The sequence below is a fragment of the Dromiciops gliroides genome, chromosome 3, assembly GCF_019393635.1.
Source record: "Dromiciops gliroides isolate mDroGli1 chromosome 3, mDroGli1.pri, whole genome shotgun sequence".
Taxonomy (NCBI): domain Eukaryota; kingdom Metazoa; phylum Chordata; class Mammalia; order Microbiotheria; family Microbiotheriidae; genus Dromiciops; species Dromiciops gliroides.
The window spans coordinates 257,881,161-257,903,012 of record NC_057863.1 but is presented as its reverse complement, the minus strand read 5'-3'; the positions used below and the strand labels follow the sequence as shown (position 1 = coordinate 257,903,012).

At 33.6% G+C, this 21,852-nt stretch overlaps 1 protein-coding gene across 1 annotated transcript in view; it reads right to left on the bottom strand.

The window, feature by feature from the left end:
- Positions 1-21,852, bottom strand: part of DSCAM (DS cell adhesion molecule) — a 715,945-nt gene that overhangs the window by 358,438 nt on the left and 335,655 nt on the right. Inside the window, exons 5-8 of the mRNA XM_043997664.1 lie at positions 21,463-21,741; positions 18,641-18,916; positions 15,739-16,035; positions 14,621-14,896 (exon numbers count right to left, since the gene is read on the bottom strand). Coding sequence (XP_043853599.1) covers positions 14,621-14,896; positions 15,739-16,035; positions 18,641-18,916; positions 21,463-21,741 — 1,128 coding nt within the window. The remainder of the gene's footprint in view (positions 1-14,620; positions 14,897-15,738; positions 16,036-18,640; positions 18,917-21,462; positions 21,742-21,852) is intronic.

Genomic DNA, 21,852 nt, shown 5'->3' with positions numbered 1-21,852 from the left:
AAAAGTATCAGGTATTACTGCAGAATTGCCCTGACTTGCATCTTTCTAATCAATAGTGATTCAGAGCACTTTTTTCCATATGGCTATAGATAGCTTTGGTTATTTCATCTGAAAACTCTTCATATCTTTTGATCATTTATCAGTTGGGAAATGGCTCTTATTTTAATAAATTTGAATCAGTTCTCTGTGTGTTTGATAAATGAGGCCTTTGTCAGACAAACTTGGTTCAACATTTTTTCACAGTTACTGTTGCTCACTGTATTTCCCTCCATTCTTTTCCCTCACCATAACATTTACTCTATTCTCTATTTCCTTTCACCCTCTTTCCCCTCAAAAGTGTTTTGCTTTTGACAAGTCCCTCCTCCAATCTGCCCTCCCTTCTATCACTGCCCCCGTCCCCTTCCCCTTGTACTTTCCTGCAGGGTAAAATAGATTACTATAAATATGTGAGTGTGTATATTGTTCTCTCTTTTAGCCAATTCTGATGAGAGTAAGGTTCAATCACTCCCCAGCACCTCCCCCTTCTTCCCCTCCAATGTAAAAGCTTTTTCTTGCTTCTTTTATGTGAGATACTTTACTCCATTCCACCTCTCCCTTTCCCTTTCTTTCAATGTAGTCCTCTATTACACCTTAGTTTTATTTTTTAAAGATATCATCCCTTCATATTCAACTCACACCTGTACCATCTGTCTAAATTTATTACTATCATCTGCCCTTATACTGTCAAAGTTCTTATGAGTTACAAGTTTCATCTTCCCATGTTGGAATGTAAACAGCTTAAATTTTAATATTTCTTAGATTTTCTTTTTCCTGTTTACCTTTTTATGCTTCTCTAGAGTCTTGTATTTGAATGTCAAAATTTCTATTCATTTCAGGTCTTTTCATCAAGAATGCCTGAAAGTCTTTTCTTTCATTGAATTTCCATTTGTCCCCTGAAGGATTATACTGTTTTGATGGCTAAGTGAATCTTGGTTGTAATCCCAGTCCTTTTTCCTCTGGAATAACATATCCCAAACCCTCTGATCTTTAATGTAGAAGCTTGTGATGAAATAATGGGATTTCCCAGATACTCAAAGACCCACCCGGAGATTAATCTAGACTGATTGAATCAAGTGAGACTGATTAACTGCTGATTAGCCTACTTCAAGTTAATTGGATTGTAATCACACCTGGCTATCCCTTAAGAAGGTATTGTTCTCAGAAGCTAGACTGTGAACTCAACTTGAGAATACCTTCAAAACCAATGGATTTGGATGACACCAACCAATCAGCTTGAAGCAGTGTGTAAGGACTGCCTCTGTTCCAGACCTATAAAAAGCTTCCACAATCAGCTTGCTGGAACTCTAGGCTAGATAGGCCTTTTCTTAACTTTCTGAACTCCATGTGAATATACCTGTATGCTTTAATAAATGTTTAATGCCTAAAGACTGGTGTTGAAGCTTCTAATTTAAGGCAATCACACAATATAGATTTTAAACATCACAAGCTGCTAAATCTTGTGTTATTCTGACTGTGGCTCCACAACACTTGAATTGTTTCTTTCTGGCTGCTTGCAATATTTTCTTCTTGACCTGAGAGCTCTGGAATTTGGCTATAATATTCCTGGGAGTTTTCCAAACAAAGGATCAAAATGATTATAACAGATGAAAAATATAATTTATAATTTCTGAAATTGAAAATATTTGGATTTTTTAAATGACTAAGGCATCTCTGGTAAGAAGGGAAATGACAAATTAGGGAAAATATTTTGTGCATATTATCTCTGATAAGGGACTGATATCCAAGTCATATAGGTAACTAACACATATATGAAGCCAAAAGTCATTCCCTGGTGGACAAGTGATCATATAATAAGAAAAGTGTTCAAAAGAACTAATCTAACTCACTAATAAGAGAAATGCAAATCAAAATACTCAGTAACAGCTGAGAGGGCAGGCTGCCAGCTAGAAGGCTACCCAGAGGACAAGTGTGACCAGACCTGGCCATCCCAGAATGCCAGGAGCAAGCACAGGGAACAAGCCCAGGGTGATGAGAAATTCACAAGCCATAGAGGTCTCAGTGTAGAAAGCCAGAGATGTAGCCCCTATGGCCCAGCACAAGAAGTTTGAAACAGTGACCCTGGGGCCCCAGGAGCAGACCTCAACTTCTAAAAAAATAAGCTGCAATATGAGTAAGAAACAAAAAAGAGCTCTTACCACTGAGAGCTTCTGTGTTGATAGAGAAAAGCAAAACACAAACTCAGAAGAGGACAACAGTCTCAAATTTCCAACACGTGAACCCTCAAGAGGGAAGATGAATTGGTCTCAAAACCAAAAAGCCTTCTTGGAAGAGCTCAAAAAGAATTTTAAAAATCAATTGAGAGAGGTAGAAGAAAAAATGGGGAGAGAAATTAAAGCAACACAAGAAAATTATGAAAAAAGAATCAGCAGCTTGGAAAAGGAAGCACAAAGATTGACTGAAGAAAATAATTGCTTAAAAAATTCATTTGGCCAAATGGAAAAGGAGGTGCATAATCTCATTGAAGAAAACAATGCTTTAAAAATGGAATTGGACAGTTGGAAGCTAATGGCTCCATGAGAGACCAGGAATCAGTTAAACAGAATCAAAAGAATGAAAAAAAATAGAAGAAAATGTGAAATACCTCACTGGAAAGACAACTGACCTGGGAAATAGATCAGAGAGAGACAATTTGAGAATAATTGGACTGCCTGAAAGTCATGATCAGAAAAAAAGTCCAAACAACATATTCCAGGAAATTATCAAGGAGAACTGCCTTGATATCATAGAATCAGAGGATAAAATCATCATTGAAAGAATCCACTGATCACCTTCTGAAAGATACCCCAAAAAGAAAACTCCAATCAATATTGTAGCCAAATTCCAGAATTATCAGGTGAAGGAATAGTCCAAGCAGCCAGAAAGAAGCAGTTTAAATATTATGGAGCCACAGTCAGTCTTGCACAGGACCTGGCAGCTTCAACATTAAGGATCACAAGGTTTGGAATATGATATCCAGGAAGGCAAAGGAGCTTGGATTGCAGCCAAGAATCAATTGCTCAGCCAAACTGAGTGTTCTCTTTCAGGGGAAAAGATGGACATTCAATGAAATAGGGCACTTTCAAGGTTTCCTGATGAAAAGACCAGAACAGAATAGAAAATTTGATCTTAACATACAAGACTCAAGAGAAGTTTAAAAAGGTAAATGGGGAGAAAAAGTTATTGAATAAGGTTAAGCTGTTTACATTCCTACCCAAGAAAATAATACTTATAACTCTTGAGAACTGTATATCTATTTGGTTAGACAGAAGGATTATACACAGATGATAGTAATATATAAATTGTTGTTTATGTGATGATATAAATAAAATTAAGGGGTTAAAAAGGAGTTTATGGGGAGAAGAGGAAAGGGGATATAATAGATGTCTGGAGAAAATTGAATGGGGATAGAAAGGAATATACCTTTTTCTCAGGGGTACATGCACATATTCAAAAATTGAACATGCATTAGGGCACAAAAACCTCATGGTCAAATGTAGAAAGGCAGAAATAGTAAATGCATCCTTCTCAGATCACAATGCAATAAAAATTACATGTAATAAAAAGCCATGGAAAGATAGGCTCAAAATTAATTGGAAACTAAATAATTTCATTCTAAAGAATGAATGGGTCAAACAACAAATCACAGAAATAATCAATAACTTCATCCAAGAGAATGACAATAACGAGACAACATATCAAAACTTATGGGATGTAGCTAAAGCAGTGTTTAGGGGAAATTTTATATCTCTAAATGCTTACATCAATAAAAAAGAGAAAGAGGAGATCAATGAAATGGGCATGAAACTTAAAAAGCTAGAAAAAGAACAAATTAAAAATCCCCAATTAAATACTAAATTAGAAATCCTGAAAATTAAAGGAGAAATTAATAAAATTGAAAGCAAGAAAACTATAGAATTAATCAATAAAACTAAGAGCTGGTTTTATGAAAAAAACAACAATAAAATAAAATAACCATTGGTTAATTTGATTATAAAAAAGAAAGAAGAAAACCAAATTACCAGTATCAAAACTTAAAGGGTTTTTTTCACCACCAATGAAATGGAACTTAAAGCAATAATTAGGAACTATTTTGCCCAACTGTATGCCAATAAATTTGACAATATAAATAAAAATGTACAAGTATTTACAAAAATACAAATTGCACAGGTTAAATGAAGAGGAAATAAAATCCTTAAATAAACCCATATTAGAAAAAGAAATTGAAGAAGCCATTAATGAACTTCTTAAGAAAAAATCTCCAGGGCCAGATGGGTATACAAGTGAATTCTACAAAACATTTAAAGAACAATTAATTCCAATATTATGCAAATTATTTGGAAAAATAGGCAAAGAAGGAGTGCTACCAAATTCCTTTTATGACACAAATATGATGTTGATACCAAAACTAGGCAGAGCCAAAAAAGAGAAAGGAAATTATAGACTAATTTCCCTAATGAATATTGATGCAAAAATTTTAAATAAGATATTAGCAAGGAGATTACAGCAAGTGATCACCAGGATAATACAGTATGACCAGGTAGGATTTATACCAGGAATGCAGAGCTGGTTTGACATTAGGAAAACTATCAACATAATCAACCACATCAATAAAACTAACCAAAATCATATGATTATCTCAATAGATGCAGAGAAAGCTTTTGACAAAATACAGCACCCATTCCTAATAAAAACACTAGAGAGCTTAGGAATAGGTGGAGCTTTCCTTAAAATAATAAACAGTATCTACCTAAAACAATCAGCAAGCATTATATGTAATGGAGATAAGTTAGAGGTCTTCCCAATAAGATCAGGGGTAAAACAGGGATGTCCATTATCACCTCTATTATTTAATATTGTACTAGAAATGTTAGCTTTAGCGATCAGAGAAGAAAAAGGAATTAAAGGAATTAGAATAGGCAAGGAGGAAACAAAACTATCACTCTGCAGATGATATGATGGTATACTTAGAGAATCCTAGAGAATCAACTCAAAAATTACTTGAAACAATTAACAACTTTAGCAACATGGCAGGATATAAAATAAATCCACATAAATCATCAGCATTTATATACATGACCAACAAAGTCCAGCAATAAGAGAAAGAGAAATTCCATTTAAAGTAATGGTTGACAATACAAAATACTTGGGAGTCTACTTACCAAGACTAATCCAGGAACTCTATGAACACAATTACAAAACACTTTTCACACAAATCAAATCAGATCTAAACAATTGGAAAAATTTTAATTGCTCATGGATAGGCCAAGCTAATGTAATAAAAATGACAATTCTACCTAAATGAATTTACTTATTCAGTACCATACAAATCAGACTACCTAATTTTTTTTAAAGAGCTAGAAAAAAATAATAACAAAATTCATCTGGAAAAACCAAAGTTCATGAATATCAAGGGAACTAATGAAAAAAATGCACAGGAGGGTGGGCTAGCTGTACCAAATATGAAGCTATAATAAAAAGTAACAGTCATCAAAACTATTTGGTACTGGCTAAGAAATAGAATTGTGGATAAATGGAATAGCATAGGCACAGGAGACACAGTAGTAAATGACTTTAGTAATGTACTGTTTGATAAACCCAAAAGACTCCTCCTTCTGGGATAGGAACTCAGTATTTGACAAAAACTGCTGGGAAAACTGGAAGATAGTATGGCAGAAGCTAGGCATAGACCAACAACTTACACCTTATACTAAAATAAGGTCAAAACAGGTACATTATTTAGACATAAAAGGTGATACCATAGGTAAATTAGGAGAAAAAGGAATAGTCTACCTATCAGATCTTTGGAAAGGAAAACAGTTTATGGCCAAACAAGAGATAGAGAATATTATGAAATGCAAAATGGATGATTTTGATTACACTAAATTAAATAGTTTTTGTACAAACAGAAGCAATGCAGCCAAAATTAGAAGGGAGTCAGAAAGCTGAGAAATAATTGTTATAGCCAGCACTTCTGATAAAGGCCTCATTTGTAAAATATATCAAGAACTAAATCAAATTTATAAGAATCCAAGTCATTCCCCAATTGAGAAATGGTCAAAGGATATGAACAGGCAATTTTCTGATGAAAAAATCAAAGCTATCTATTGCCATATGAAAAAATGTTCTAAATCACTAGTGATTAGAGAAATGCAAATTAAAACAACTCTGAGGTACCATCTGACACCTATCAGATTGGCTAAGACAATATTATTTCATCTAAGACCATATTATTTCATTAGATTCAAAAGAGTCTTTGAGAAAGCTATCAATAGATATATGAAAAATGCTATAAATCACTAATAACTAGAGAAATGCAAATTAATATGATTCTGAGATACTACCTCACCATGTCATATTGGGTGATAACAAAAAGGAGAATGACCAATGTAGGACAATTGGTACACTAATACACTGTTGGCAGAGCTGTGGCCTAGTCCAACTATTCTGCAAAGCAATTTAGAACTATGCACAAAATGTTATTAAACTGCACATACCCTTGACCCAGACATACCATTACTAGTTCCATATCCCAAAGGAGTCTAAGAAAAAGGGAAAGGACCCATATGTATAAAAATATTTATATCAGCTCTTTTATTTTGTAGTGGCAAAGAATTGGAAACCGGAGGATGCCCATTAATTGAGGAAGGCTGAAAAAGTTATGGTGTATGAATGTGATGGAAAACTATTGTGCCATAAGAAATGATAAAAGGAATAGTTTCATAAAAACCTAGGAAGACTAATATGAACTGATTCAAAGTGAAGTGAGCAGAAGCAGGAGCATAATTTATAATATAGCAACAGCAATATTGTAATGATAACAAACTTTCAAAAACTTAAGAATTCTGATTAACACAATGACCAACCAAATCCCAAAGTACTCATGATGAAACATGCTATCCTTCTCCAGTTAAAGAACTGATTGGCTCAGAATGCAGACTGAAGCAGTTTCATATTTATGTCCCTCCCTCCCTTCCTCCCTCCCTCCCCTCCTTCCTTCCAACATGGCCAATGTGGAAACTTGTTTGGCTTGTTTTTCTTTCATTTTCAGTGGGTGGGGGATTGGAAAGGAGGAGGGACAAAATTTTGATCTGAAAGTAAAATTGAATTAAGAAACAAGCAGCTTCTTACAAATTACAAAACTCATTTTCCTAAAAAAAAACATTCTATAAAGCATAGACAAAGGAAGATTTAAAAAAAAATCATTATAATATTTTTATAACCAAAAGCAAGGATCATAGTAATATAATAATCTATAAGTTTTTCCAATTAATATAAAATCAGAATGGCCCCTCTTCCTATGACTAATATCATTCCAGCAAATCTAGCAATAGCAATAACAAGACAAATTAAACATCAAATCAGAGGCAAAGTAGAGATAAAACTACCCTTATTTGCAGAAGACATAGTTGTTTACTTAGAGAATCCTGTGAGATGAGCAAAGAAATAAATTGAAAAAATTAATACCTTTAGCAAAATTAGAGATTACAAAATAAAACCATAAAAATCAATAAAAGTTTTATATAATAACAATGAAATGTAAGAAGTAACAATAGAAAGGGAAATCTTACTCAAAATAGCTACCACAAGAATCAAACTACAAAAACATGTAAAATACTCCTTTAGCTTCAATACCAAGATGTTCTTTAAGGAAAATAAACAAAGAAACAAATAACTGGAGTAATTCTTAATACTCATGACTGGCAGATGTCTATATGATAAAAATGAAAACACTAACAAAGTTAATTTATTGCTGTAATAATATAGCAAACTACCAAAGAAACACTATAGAACTTGATCAAATAACAAAACATCTGGAGAAACAAAAGATCTAGAATATCAAGAAAAATAACAAAAAATATAGGAATGAAACAGGGAAGATAGAACTTTCTTAATTTAAACAATATTATAAAACAATAATCATCAAATCATTTGGTATTGGTTAAAAGATGAAAAACTGTATCAATGGAACAGACTGGAAAAGGGAAATTTTGACATAATAAAATTCAAGAATATAGTGTATGCCTTTGACCCAGCAATACCACTTTTGGGTCTTTTTCCCAAAGAGATCATGAAAAAAGGGAAAAGGTCCCACATGTACAAAAATATTTATATCTGCTCTTTATGTGGTGACAAGGAATTGGAAGTTGAGGGTGTGGTAAAAAAATATGAAAGTTTTTTTAACAGTTGGTTAGGATAACTGAAAGATGCCAGTTTTTCTTTAAGGACCACCCTTTCGGGGAGGAGACCAATGGCATGAGCTACGCACGGCAGTGCGCCTGCTGCGCATGTCAGACTGCCTGCTATGCACTCGACTTCCGGGGTGCGAGCTGAAAAGGCAAGGAGAGAACGGAAGTGGGGCTTTTTTTCCTGCTTTGCTGGTCTCCTGACTGCACTGCACAGGCTGATGCTGATGAGAGTTCGACTGGGCCCAGCTAGCGGTTAGCAGCAGCACGCGCTTGACACAGTCTCTCTCTCCCCAAAGGTGGCCTTCGCTTTTTGGTGAGTTTTTATAAGGAATATAGACTAAGCTTAGACTTAAGACGATTTGTATTGTGTTTCTACTTTCCTATCCTTCTAATCAACATCACCTTGTGACTACCATAACAATAAAAGGTCTATCTAGAAAACCAAAAGCTTCTTCCATTTTACTAGTCTGGGAGATAAATTAAGGGAAAGGTTAAGTAGGGGAGATTTATGATCTAATATCCAATTTTAAATCTCACAAGGGGATGCCCATCAATTGGGGAATGGCTGGACAAGTTGTGGTATATGACTGTAATGGAATACTATTGTGCTGTAAGAAATGATGAGCAGGATGAGTTCAGAGAAACCTGGAGGGTCTTGCATAGGCTGATGATGAGTGAGATGAGCAGAACCAGAAGAACATTATACACAGTATCAACAACATTGTATGTTGATCTACTGTGATGGACTAGATTCTTCTCACCAATGCAATGGTATAGAAGAGTTTCAGGGGACTCATGATGGAAGAGGATCTCCAAATCCCGAAAAAAAAAAAAAAGAACTGTGGAGTATAGATGCTGATTGAACCATACTATTTCTTTTGCTTTTGTTTTTCTATTTTGAGGTTTTTCCTCATTTCTCTGATTTTTCTCTTATAACATGACTAATGCAGAAATATATAAAACCTATATCAGATTACCTGATGTCTAGGGGAGGGGGTAGGGAGGGAAGGGAAGGGAGGGAGGGAGAAAAATCTGAAATTGGAAAGCTTGTATAAACAAAAGTTGAGAACTATCTTTACATGTAACTGGAAAAAAATAAAATACTTTTATCAGAAATAAAAAGAATATAGTGTATGATAACCCAAGAATATAATCACTTAGTAAGTAAAAGAAACTTGCTTTTGATATGAACTGTTAGGAAGCCTGAAATTACTATTAGACTAACAATTTATAACTTATTATATAACAAATTCAAACTTAATATCAATCTGAATATTAAATATCATAAACTATCAAAAACATATGACCAAAAGATACTCATCTAGTAGTCAAACAATATGAACAAACCATAGAACATTCCACATATTGTCAGATTTATTCCATGTATGGATTCATTTTGCTGATATTTTCTCTTCTCTTTTTCTTTATTATTATATTATTATCATGTAAGACTTTGGGTGGGGGAAAGGAAGGGATCCAGGAGAACATTGAGGTGAAGTAAAACCCAAAAGGGAGCAATGAAATTCTCTTTTAAAAACTGTATGTATTGATTAAAAATTATATATATATAAATATATACATATATATCAGTAAAACTGATGGGATTAGTAAATATCAGAAATACTTGTGTTCAATAGTTTAGTATTCAATAAATTCAAGAAAATAAGCTACTTGGAAAAAGACTCTTACTTGAGAAAACTGGAAATAACAGTTTTGAAAACCCACCACCCTTGGGGGCATATGGGTGGCACAGTGGATAAACTGTCAGCATTGGATTCAGGAGTACCTGAGTTCAAATCTGGCCTCAGACACTTGACACTTGCTAGCTATGTGACCCTGGGCAAGTCACTTAACCCTCACTGCCCTGCAAAAAAAAAAAAAAAAGAAAAAAAGAAAGAAAGAAAGAAAACCCACTGCCCACCCAAAAAAAAATCCCAACCCAATAGGTTTAGAGCAATACCTTACAACTATATAACACTATCCTAAACAGAAAGGGAACAGTAATTTTTTAATAGAGGGGAATGTAAAATGGTATCTCCCACAGCCATGGGAAGAAAAGAAATAAGAATTTATTAAGCATCTATTAAGTACTAAACATTTTGCCAAGTACTTTTCAAATATTATCTCATTTGATCTTCATGACAACCTTGGAAGTAGGTGCTCTTATTATCCCCATTTATTTATTATTCCCAATTTACAATTGAGATAATTGAGACAAACTGAGGTTGTGAGTTGCCCAGGATCCCACACTTAATAAGTACCAAGGGCCATATTTGAATTCAGGTCTCCCTCACTCTAAGACCACTACACTATTCAGCATCCCACTTACCTATCTCATATAGCAAGGGGGAGATCTATTTTCTAAAATAATTTTATTTTTATTTACACTTAAAAATCACCCCAGAATAAACATTTTTATAAACAAAGGAAAACAGAAAAAGATAATATATAAAACTATAAATCTCTAAAATGAAGTTTGCTTTAAAATGTATATATAAGGGGCAGCTAGGTGGCACAGTGGATAGAAGACCGGCCCTGGATACAGGAGGACCTGAGTTCAAATACGGCCTCAGACACAACAATTACTAGCTGTGTGACCCTGGGCAAGTCACTTAACCCCAATTGCCTCAACAACAAAAAAATATATATATATAATTAAAATATTTAATCAATTATCCTTGCTAAATTCATGTCTGTTCTACTTCTTTTCTTCCTTTCAAACTTCTTTCTGCTCTCTTCTATGCATTTTCCTTTAAATGCTTTAATGACTTATTTTATTTGTTTTTAATGTTTTAAAATTGTCAGCAATAATATTAGCATACTAATATTAGTACAAGGAAAACATTTAACCAAACAATGGATTAAAGAGATTAATAAAAACAATTTTGATTTTCTGAAGTTGAAGATATTTTGTAGAAACAAAATAAATAATTAAGATAATAAGGGAAACTGTTAACCAGGAAATATTTCCTCAAATTATCTCAGCTGATATCCAATATAAATTGGGAATTACATAAATAAAGAAGCTCAAAATTTCATTCTCCAACACATCATAAAAGAATCTAAACAAATTGTTCTCAAAATAACAATTGCAGACTATTAACCATTGTATAAAAGATTGTTATAAATCACTAATAATCTGAAAAAATATATTAAAACAACTCAAGTTTTATATCAAACAACAAACTGCAAAGAGACAGAAATGTACACAATTTATATTTGAGGGGCTGAGAGAAGGCAGAATTTTAATACACTATTAGGGGAGGAATGATACAGAGCTGGGTACATGACACATATGAGATATCTTCTGTTTGTACCCTACTGTCTTCAAATGAATGCACAGATACGGTTCCATGCATGAAGTTCAGTCTAGTCCCCGGGAACTCAGATCCTGGAACCAAATTTCCCACCATTTTATATCATTAGCACACCAGTGCTTGTTGTACAAACACTTGTAACAATTTCACATTCCACCATCATTGGACCCTGAAAGGTGGGTGGCCCATTCAATTCATACTCTCCCATTGCTGCAACTTTTAAATTCACAAATCCTAGCCCCCTAATTCCTGTGATTCAGTCACAGTCCCTCAAGGTTGAAAAAAATTCCCTTGCTACCTCTCTCTGTATTCTCATTCCCATCCAGATAAACTCTACTCCTCTCCAGTCTCTTTCCTCCTTGGCCTTCCTTTTTCATTGCCCATCGTACCCTCTGTATCCTCCACTATCTCAAAATCAAAACTCATTTGATCTTGGATCCGTTATTTTGAGATTTTCTATTCTGTTACACTAATAAAAAATCAACTTTCTCTCCAGAAGGCACTGCATCATTGGCCATCATCTGAAGTTCTGATTATATCTTCTTTTATCTGTCCCAAGATACCAGACGAGGAAAAGGAGGAGGCATACTCTTTTGTTTTTACCGCCACTTCTAAATTCTCCCTATATGACCATCATTTAGCACCTTTTCCTCTTTTTTTTTTTTTAGGTTCACTTCTTCTCTTTATATTATCTGTCCAGAATTTTCTTGATCTCAAAGTCACTCCTCCTTCTTTCAGTCAATACTTAGCTCACAGTCTTCCTTTTCCCCTCAATCCTTGCCCTCATAGGTAGGGAACTAAACATACACATTTAAGCCTCCTCAAACACTTTCAACTCAGTTCAAATCTTAGCTTCAATGCATGCCCTATAGTTTAACTCTTCATTTGACACCCAAAGAAGGTCTAATACCTTAGGTCTATTATCTATATTTATCTATTATATTATTATTATATTATCTATTATTAGGTCTATTATCTATATTTGTGTTAGAAGCATGGTCATAAATCCTTATATTCTTTCTGATATTATTCTTTTCTTCTGTCTGTCCCTATGCATCACTCCTAAAGTCCCTCCATTCTTCCTTAGTCTTCCATCCCATCATTCCTCCTCTGGTCTTACTTTCCTCCCTTCATTGTCTTGACCTTATTATTAACCAATAAAACTAATCTTGCTTTCTACTCTTGATTTCTTTCTTCCATTTTTCATTAGCCATTCAAGTTCTGCCAATATTCAATGTTAGCTGGGTCTACAACACAAAATCTGGACTAAAAGTTATCTTATTGCTACATGGATATTCTTTTCTTAAAATTAAGTTTCATTTTACTTTCAGGTCTTCATTCTCTCTGTCACATTTCTTGTCATCTCACTGAGAGAAAGAAAAAAAAACCTTTTATGAACATGTCTAGTAAGCAATATAAATTCTTATATTGGTCATGTCCAAAAATATGTCTCAATTTGTATGCTGAGTCAATCACATATCTCTCAGGATGTGAGTAGCATGTTTCATCTTGAGTCCTCTGAAGTGCAAGATGGTTGGTCTTATGGTTGGTTATTGTCTTAATCAGTCTTTCAGAGTTGTTTATCTTTATAATATTGTTTGTATTTTATATATTGTTTTGCTGGGTATGATTACTTTACTCTGCATGTATTAAAAATGTCTTTCCAGATTTTTCTGAAATCCTCCCTTTCATAATTTCTTACAGCTCAATAGTATTCTATCATATACATACATATATTTATGTATATACACACATTTATATGTATGTGTGAATCTCTCATATTGTTTTCCTAATTATCATAATCTACTTTTTATTATAGTGTAGATTTCTTAAGTACCAAATCAGATTGTTTGACCCTAATATGGCAGATCCTGCTGACTTTTCATTACACCCTACCCATACCTCCCTGCCTTATACAATACACATTGGAATTTATTCCTTTTTAATTTCCTCTCAGACTTACTCATAAATGATGTGTCATAAACCCTCTATACCATGGCAGTATACCTTCTTGAAGAGTTGTCTTGGTTTAAAAAATTTATTAACTAGTGGCCAACTTTCTTTTGATTTTTTTCTAACTTGTCTTCTCTAGCCCTCAGACAAAATCAATATTGATAGACACGATCTCTTATTAAAAGGTTTTCATCTCAGTACTACTTGCCAGAACTTGTACTTTACCAGCATATTCCTTAAATAGCAAAATTATTAAAGCAGTGATTCTAATCAATTATTTCCATAATTCAAAATTGATAATTTTATACTAAGTTCAGAACCAGAGTCAGGAAAATTTGGTTAATTATAGTACTTACACTAACTAGATGTGTGACATTGGAAGTGTCTTTAATTGTAAAGTGTTACAAGGTCAGTAGTTTTGGTGTCAAAGTACCTTTGTTCAAATCCCTGCCCTTTCACTTTCTATCTTTGTAACACTGAGCATGTCACTTAATCTCTCAAAGTCTCAGTTTCCTCATCTTCAAAATAAGAGAATTGGGTAGATGGTCTTTAAAGTCCCGTAGGTGTGAGTGGATGTGGTGGTGATGGGAACCATATCTACATCTATTAATCTGGAATGAACACATAATTTCTTCAGAAGTTAGTGAATCCCACAGTCTATGAATCCAAGAATAAGTGTCTGCTCTGTCATTCCAGTTATCTTTACCTTTCTAGGGTTCTATTTTACAAAGCATAAGAATAGATCAATCACTTTTCAGAAACAATAATAATATGTTTTTGGAGTTGATCAACAATAAGACAAGCCCTTCTTTGGGGGCTATTTTTGTTAAGTGAAAATGATACTCAAAGATATTCCCTTATGAAAAACCAAGCCCAACTATCATTATGAAGAATAACCTCTGTGTAGATCCAGCTTTACTTAAAGCCAGAAGAAAATGGCAGAGAACACTGTCTTTTTTTTTCAAAGACCAAGTTCTTTGAAACTCTCATTTTTAATGGTGTGGGTTTTTGTGTATTATTGCATTATAAATGTCTAGGAATTATTGTGAATTTCTTACATGTTCAGTTATCTGTATATGGGTAGAAGTAAAGCTTTGGTCTATATAACTTTCAATATTTTATTACCTTTCACAGTCACATGCACACTCTGGCTTGTAGAGAGTTGAGGTTGAACCAGCACATTGCAAGTATATTCACCCTCATCAACTTCTTTTTGCACATCTGAGAGTTTCAAAGTCCCATTGTTTTCAAAAGCCACTTGACGGTGGTTAAAAGGAAGCAGGTTGGAATTCTTATACCATTTGATGGAATAGTATGGATAACCAATCACACGGCAGTGAATGTATGTATCCCATCCTGCAATTGCAGTGATGTTTTTCATTGGCCGAATACTTGCAGGCCCTAGAGAAACATAAAGAAACTCTTCAAAATAATTTAAGGGTACATAGAGAGAGGAAAAACAGACATTCTTGTCTTAGCTTGTAAATATAAATAAATTCAATCTCAAAACTTTACTATTACAATCATCTAACCTTAGTTTTCAGCATTCTCTGTTAGGGAGATAGTAATGAATCCCAGTTCTAACATTTAAAATTCATTATGGCAACATTAACTATGATTCTCAACTTTTTATTTTAAAATGAAAAAATTAAAGAAAAACTAATTTAACCAACAAAGCCAAACTGTGTTATACTGAGCAATCCATTTATATACAAAAATTGGTATAATTTATCAATTATTTAGCACTGTATATAAAGTATTGTGTAGATGTATATTATGTAGGGCTAAAGGTGCAAGTTAAAGTACCATGTACATGAAGAATCATGATGAAAGGAGGAAGCCAAAATTGAGGAAGAAAATAAGAAACACGGAGAACAGAAATTTAAAAATCAGAAATAAAAGATTAAAAGAACAGGATCAAAGGGAAAAGATATAAAAATCTGACAAAAGAAATAAAAAGGTCATTTCTAAAATGAACATATTGAATAAGATCCCTGCATAGGAAGGAAAGGAGAAGAAATGAGAAGAGCAAAAGTCAGTTCAAGTTCATATTTCCAGACTTAGTTTATTGCATACAGAAGCCTTTTCTCCCCATTATAAGGAGTGTGTGTATGTGTGTGTGAATGTAAGTGTGCACATGTGTATATGCATCTGTGTACATGTTTGTATGCATGCATGCATGTGTGTGCATTTTGTGTGTGTGTGTGTGTGTGTGTGTTTTGAGGAGCTGATTTGACAAGCACCTCTTACGTTTATTCGAGCCTGGTAGAGGACGACTCCTGCAGAGTTGTTGGCAGTGCAGCGATAGACTCCACCATCCCGAACCTGAGTGTTAGAAATATTCAGGTAGCTGACCACATTGCCCTCAGAAGTGATTATCTGGCTGATACGATGACTGCCACCCTTAAGTATTGGGTCATCATCTAGAGTCCATGTAATTGTGGGCAGTGGGGTCCCTTTCACATTGCACATAAGGGAAACAGGTTCTCCTGGACTCACCACTTTCTCACTAAAAGCAGAAATAATTTTGGGAGTTCCATCTGTAGGAAAAAGAAAGAATTATCGAAGGAAGGAGCAACATGTAAAATTTTAGACATTTGCATATTCATTCAAAGATAGCTTCAAAGTAATGAAATTATGTTAATATGTTATAAGAAGTTCCATTGTTTATTATATCTTCGATTTTCATATTGTAGGCTGAGTTCTATAAACATTCATGGTGAAAGATATGAAGGATAATAGTAGGACTGCTCAGATCTAATAAGTGCTATTCCAAGGGCATATATGGAATTCCTGATGCTCAATATAATGCAGTCATTCATACTTGGTACCCAGTTCCTAAACAATGTTCCATTAAAAAATGTCATTTCCAGGGGCAGCTAGGTGGCGCAGTGGATAGAGCACCGGCCCTGGATTGAGGAGTACCTGAGTTCAAATCTGGCCTCAGACACTTAACACTTACTAGCTGTGTGACCCTGGGCAAGTCACTTAACCCCAATTGCCTCACTAAAAAAAAATGTCATTTCCATCCCAGTTTTAGAAATGAAATATACTTACTACCCCAAATAGCTTACATTTATATTTTCTACTTCCCCAAGTGCTGACAGAGATTTTTAAGGGTAGATAATCTAAGAGAGTGATAAGAAAAGAGGGACTGTATAGTAATGATGAATCTTATTGTATCTACAACCCAAATTACAAATGTACAGAAAATTTAGTAAACAGTAGAGTGAATGTAAAAATCATAGGATATTTAGAAACCTATCATTGATGACCAGATTTAAGAGTTGGTAATAACTAAACTACAGGCATACATACCTATGTGTGTGTGTGTGTGTGTGTATGTATTATAGATATATACACACACAAATATACATATACATACACACATATAGATATATACACACATATATACATACACATACACACATATAGATATATACACACACATATATACATACACATACACACACATATATATACATATAAAACAAAATATCAGACAGACATATTTCTGTACTATAGCACTATCTCTCAGAAGATGAAAAAACTGATGGGGCTTTTAATGTTGAAGGGAAATTGAATAGTGCAATTATAAATGAACAAATTAGGTATGTTCACTAAGCACTTCTGGCCTTTTACAAAAGTCAGTGTTTGTGGTTATGTGTGTCAGAATGGAGGCAGTCAGTCTAGGGGTGTTAAAGAGAGGAGAGCATATAACATTTTCAGATTTGAGTGTTTAAAATCTTTCCTTCTGATACTTTTTGATAACATGTACTCTCTGAACCTCATCATAAAAATTTATCGACATATTCTTTAGATATTCTTAGTCAAAGGAGATGGTTCCTGAAGTAACTGGACCAAGACAATTAAACTCTTCTTTTTCTATGAAGACTATAAAAAGATTGACCATGTGATGTCTGCTAAGCATCCTCATTTACTAATTGGCTCTGTACAAAGTGATTATTTTCTGTATTTAATTACATGGAAAATTATACCCATTATTTAACATGAATACCCTAGAAAATGACTACTACAGTCTTAAGAAAATTCCAATTTTCTCTTAAAAAGCTTAGTAAATGGAATCAAAAGCTTGAATTCAAGTAAGAATGTCACTAGCAACTCTATTTCTGCTCCTTGAACACTACTTAGGAAAATGAAAATAGAAACATTTTCTTGCAGTGCTTATCGCTATAATTTTGCTCTAACTTTCATATATGGGTAATTTTTGTCTATTCCTGCAATTTTATTAGTTTAATGACACAAGAAAATATAATTGAGTCTCACAGCATATTAATGAGTGGTAATAAACAATTCTCTCCCCAAGTTAAACATGAGAGATTAGTACACAGATTCAAACCAATAGTCTGTCATTCTAAAGGATAATTATCATATCTCACTATTAGGTTACCTATAAGAATTGCTATTTTAAAAAACTGATAATTGATAATCTTGAATATTGAACACATAAATCATTTGAAAATTGTATCTCACATAGCCACACCTTCATAGAATGTCAGCTACCACAGATTTCCTCAGATGAAGTTTGGGAGTAAACAGCGTTTTTTCAGTCATGTGAACCCTAATTTTGTAATTACATACACAAATAAAATATGAAAAATCTTGATAAACTAGTCCTGTGGTATTCTGGATTAGTGAAAAGTTAGTTACACTGCAATGTTTAAGGTTTGGGTAACATATTGACTTCAAAAGTATCTTTATAGGGGCAGCTAGGTAGCACAGTGGACAGAGCACTGGCTCTGGAGTCAGGAGTACCTGAGTTCAAATCCGACCTCAGACACTTAACACTTATTAGCTGTGTGACCCTGGGCAAGTCACTTAACCCCAATTGCCTCATTAAAAAAAAAGTATCTTTATAAAAGCAAATAGATGTCATACCTATTACTTCTACCAAATGCTTCTTTCTGCCTAGAATGCATAATTCTATTCATATTCCCAACTTCAGGAGAAAGTCAATATGTCACCTAGGCTGGGTGAAAAGAAGTCTTAGACCATAATACTTTAATATGAATAATAACATAACAATAATTAATATCATAGATTGTCTTTACTTGAGTTTCTCTTTTGTATTATCAGATCATCAGATTATATTTTTATAGGAGTCTGAAAAGCTGGTAAACTGACCTTCAAGCATCACTTGAACATAGTCTTGAGCAGACATTTTGTCCTTTCGAACAAAGCACTGGTATGCACCACCATCACTTTTAACCATGTGATCCATTATAAGTTTTTCGTGGTTGATCCCTGTAATTCGCACATTCTTTCCAGGCTTGAGGATTTCACCATTTCGGTACCAGGAGAGTTCCTGATCCTCAGTTCCAGTAACACTACATGACAACGAAACCTGGCTACCCACGCTGCTCTTAACCTTCCTTGGGCTTATTGTGGCTTTTAGTGGCTCTAAAGATTTTGGAAAAAATTTTAAAAAAAGGAAGACAAGGGGAAGGAAGAAGCATGTAACTAAATGTTATTTCAACAAGTTATTCAGTAATTGTACCCATACTGCATTCAGAAGAACACTGAAAAGGTTTTTTTTAATAGATTTAAATGATTTCATAATTAGTACCTTTTAATAAAATGTTGTATATAAATAAAGATTCTTTTTAATCTTTATTCTCCATCTCCATGCTGCCACACAAAGTGATCAGATCTAAGATGGGTTATGGCTTAATTGATTCTAACTAATAGTCAGGGTGCTGCTGCCAAGCCACAGTCAATAAAAATGTATTCACATTTGATTTTGCAATAATGATGATGGATTTGGATTGGGTCATCCAGAAACCGACAAATCTACAAACCAATAGCTGTTTTATTTTGTTTTCCCCTGAGGCCAATGGCATACAACTGTATGCAAAAGAAATACCCAAGATCAGAAACACAGATGGTAACCATAGGACATTTTTTTTCTTAGTCCAAAACTATCTGGCCTGGATATGGATAGACTCTACAACCAAGTTCTCCTTAGTATTAAGCATGCTCTGATTACTGAGTCAAGATATTCATCTAATGCACTTCTAGAAAGTTTGAAATAATTTAAATGTGTTAATGTAAGATACTAAAATAAATACCTGTGACTTGATGCTTAATACAACTTAATGATTTAGGAGATATTTTGCTAGGCTATCAGCAAAGAAAAGGGTCTTTCTGAACATGGCATCTTAGAATAGTCGATATAACTTTTGACATAAAAATTTGGTACTCCAGGAAATTGAGAATTTGAAGAAAAAATGTTTGAAATGAGCAATTTTGCAGTAGTTCCATTCTTAGCAAATACTAGTGTATATAAGAAGTAACATAGTTTTCTTTATAGCATCATCTAAAATAATTAAAAATTTAAAATTGAATATGTTTCTAAAATTATATACCCAGAAAAAAGAAATCCTTCTACTTTTTCAGTCTACTAAGTAGACTGCAGTCAAGAATGAGGTCTGTATAATTGAATGGGTTCAAAAGATATAGATTTTTATAAATAGAAACTGTTAACTTAGATATGGAAGAGCAACCTTGATGCATTGGCAGATACTATCAATTGTGCATTATTAGTACAGCCAGTATCAGCAAAAGGAATTTTGGGAATCAAATAAATGTATAGTAAATAATTTTCAAGATGAGCAATTGTTGCTTTTGAATTGGAACAAATAATACTTAAAAAATTTGTAATCATTATAAAATGACTTAGAAGTTTTGTGTAATTTACTTGTTCCTAAGCATCTAGAGAAAGTTTACTAAACCAAAATGTATATTCATTTTGATGTACTTACCTCATAGGCTGACTGTTAGGGTGAATTAAATACAGTGGTTTGAGCTTTTAGAAAAAAAGTTTCCTTCATAAGCAAAATATTGTAAAAGATAGTTTTGTATAGTGAAAAGAAATAAAAAGCCTAGGTTATTTACTCTAGTTCTTATGTTAAGAGGGCTAACAAATGGAGAGCTCTTTGACCTCTCCAAGAGAGATGGAGGCTCAGCTTTATCATCTTTAAAATATGGATCATAATATAACCAATCTCACAGAATTACTGTGAGGATCAAACAAAATAAGGTATAGAAAGTACTATGCAAACCTTGAAGTGTTATATAAATAAAAGCTCTTACTATGTACATGAAAAGATATGAGAACAAAATAATATCTTAGTATTTCATTTGCTTTGTGACAGATATTATTAAAGATTTGTATACCATCCGGAGAAAGTTCTAGAAATATGAAATTGTCAAGGAAACCATGTGCCAAAGAAAATTCTAAGGAATATTTAGACTTCTTCCAGGCAGTTCATTTATGGACAGAACATTTTAAACTTGTACTTCAACTTCAGTTCATGCAGAGAAAGGGACAATGTGAATAAAGCATATAAGAATATTTTAATTTTAATTTTCACTACTAGGAAGTTTAGAAATTGGAACTGTTCTGAGGAGATCCTTAATGACTGGTTACTTTTTGGAAAATTAAAAAAAAACACCTTACTTTATAACTGTAACAAACTTTAATCATAGGCCTTTTATTTTTATGAGAATTTTTGTGATTTTAACAAATATGTTAGTGACTACTGCTCTAAGCAACAAACTCCATTTTCAATTTTAATAGAGGGATAGGCCACAGATACTCAAGAACATACTTCAAAATATGTTGTGATCATTTTTGCTCAGACTTTTCAAAGATACTTTTATTTTATTCATGAGGTTTTTGTAAAAATATAAAAATCACTTCATATTCTAGCCTTGACTTATTTTAAAATCTAGTATAGCATATCATTGATGATTTGTATATATAAATTAAGTTTTTGCCAAGGCATGTTTCTCTGGGAAGGGAGAACACTTCCATATTAAGTAGTTCAACCACCCAGAAACCAAAAATCCTTATAAAAATTCAAAGGTTACTTTTACTTCTAATAATCTTGTTTTCTCAAGGTAAAAGCACTGCTGATGCAGTGACAAAATGGAGTAACACTTACGTTTTACATAAAGGTGACCTATCACCTTTGCAGTTCCATATCTGTTTGACACTTCACAGACGTAGCTGCCAGAGTCTGAAGGACGAGAGTTCTCAATCAGCAACCCTGTCACTGTCTTCTGAAACCTTCCTACAACCTCTAGGGGCATGTTATCCTTCAGCCAATGGTAATTTGGCTCTGGGTGCCCAAATGCTTTACAGGGTAGCTCCACTCGCTGCCCTGCCATGGCTTTTCGATGGTCAAACCCATCAAGAATAGATGGAGCTGAGTTTGCTGGATCTAAAAGTGAATAATAGTTTTCAGATTTAGTAAATAAAAAGGATGACATTCTTCCAACCTATATAAGAAAAACATGTTCTTCTTCAAATAGTATTGGAATGTATCATATGT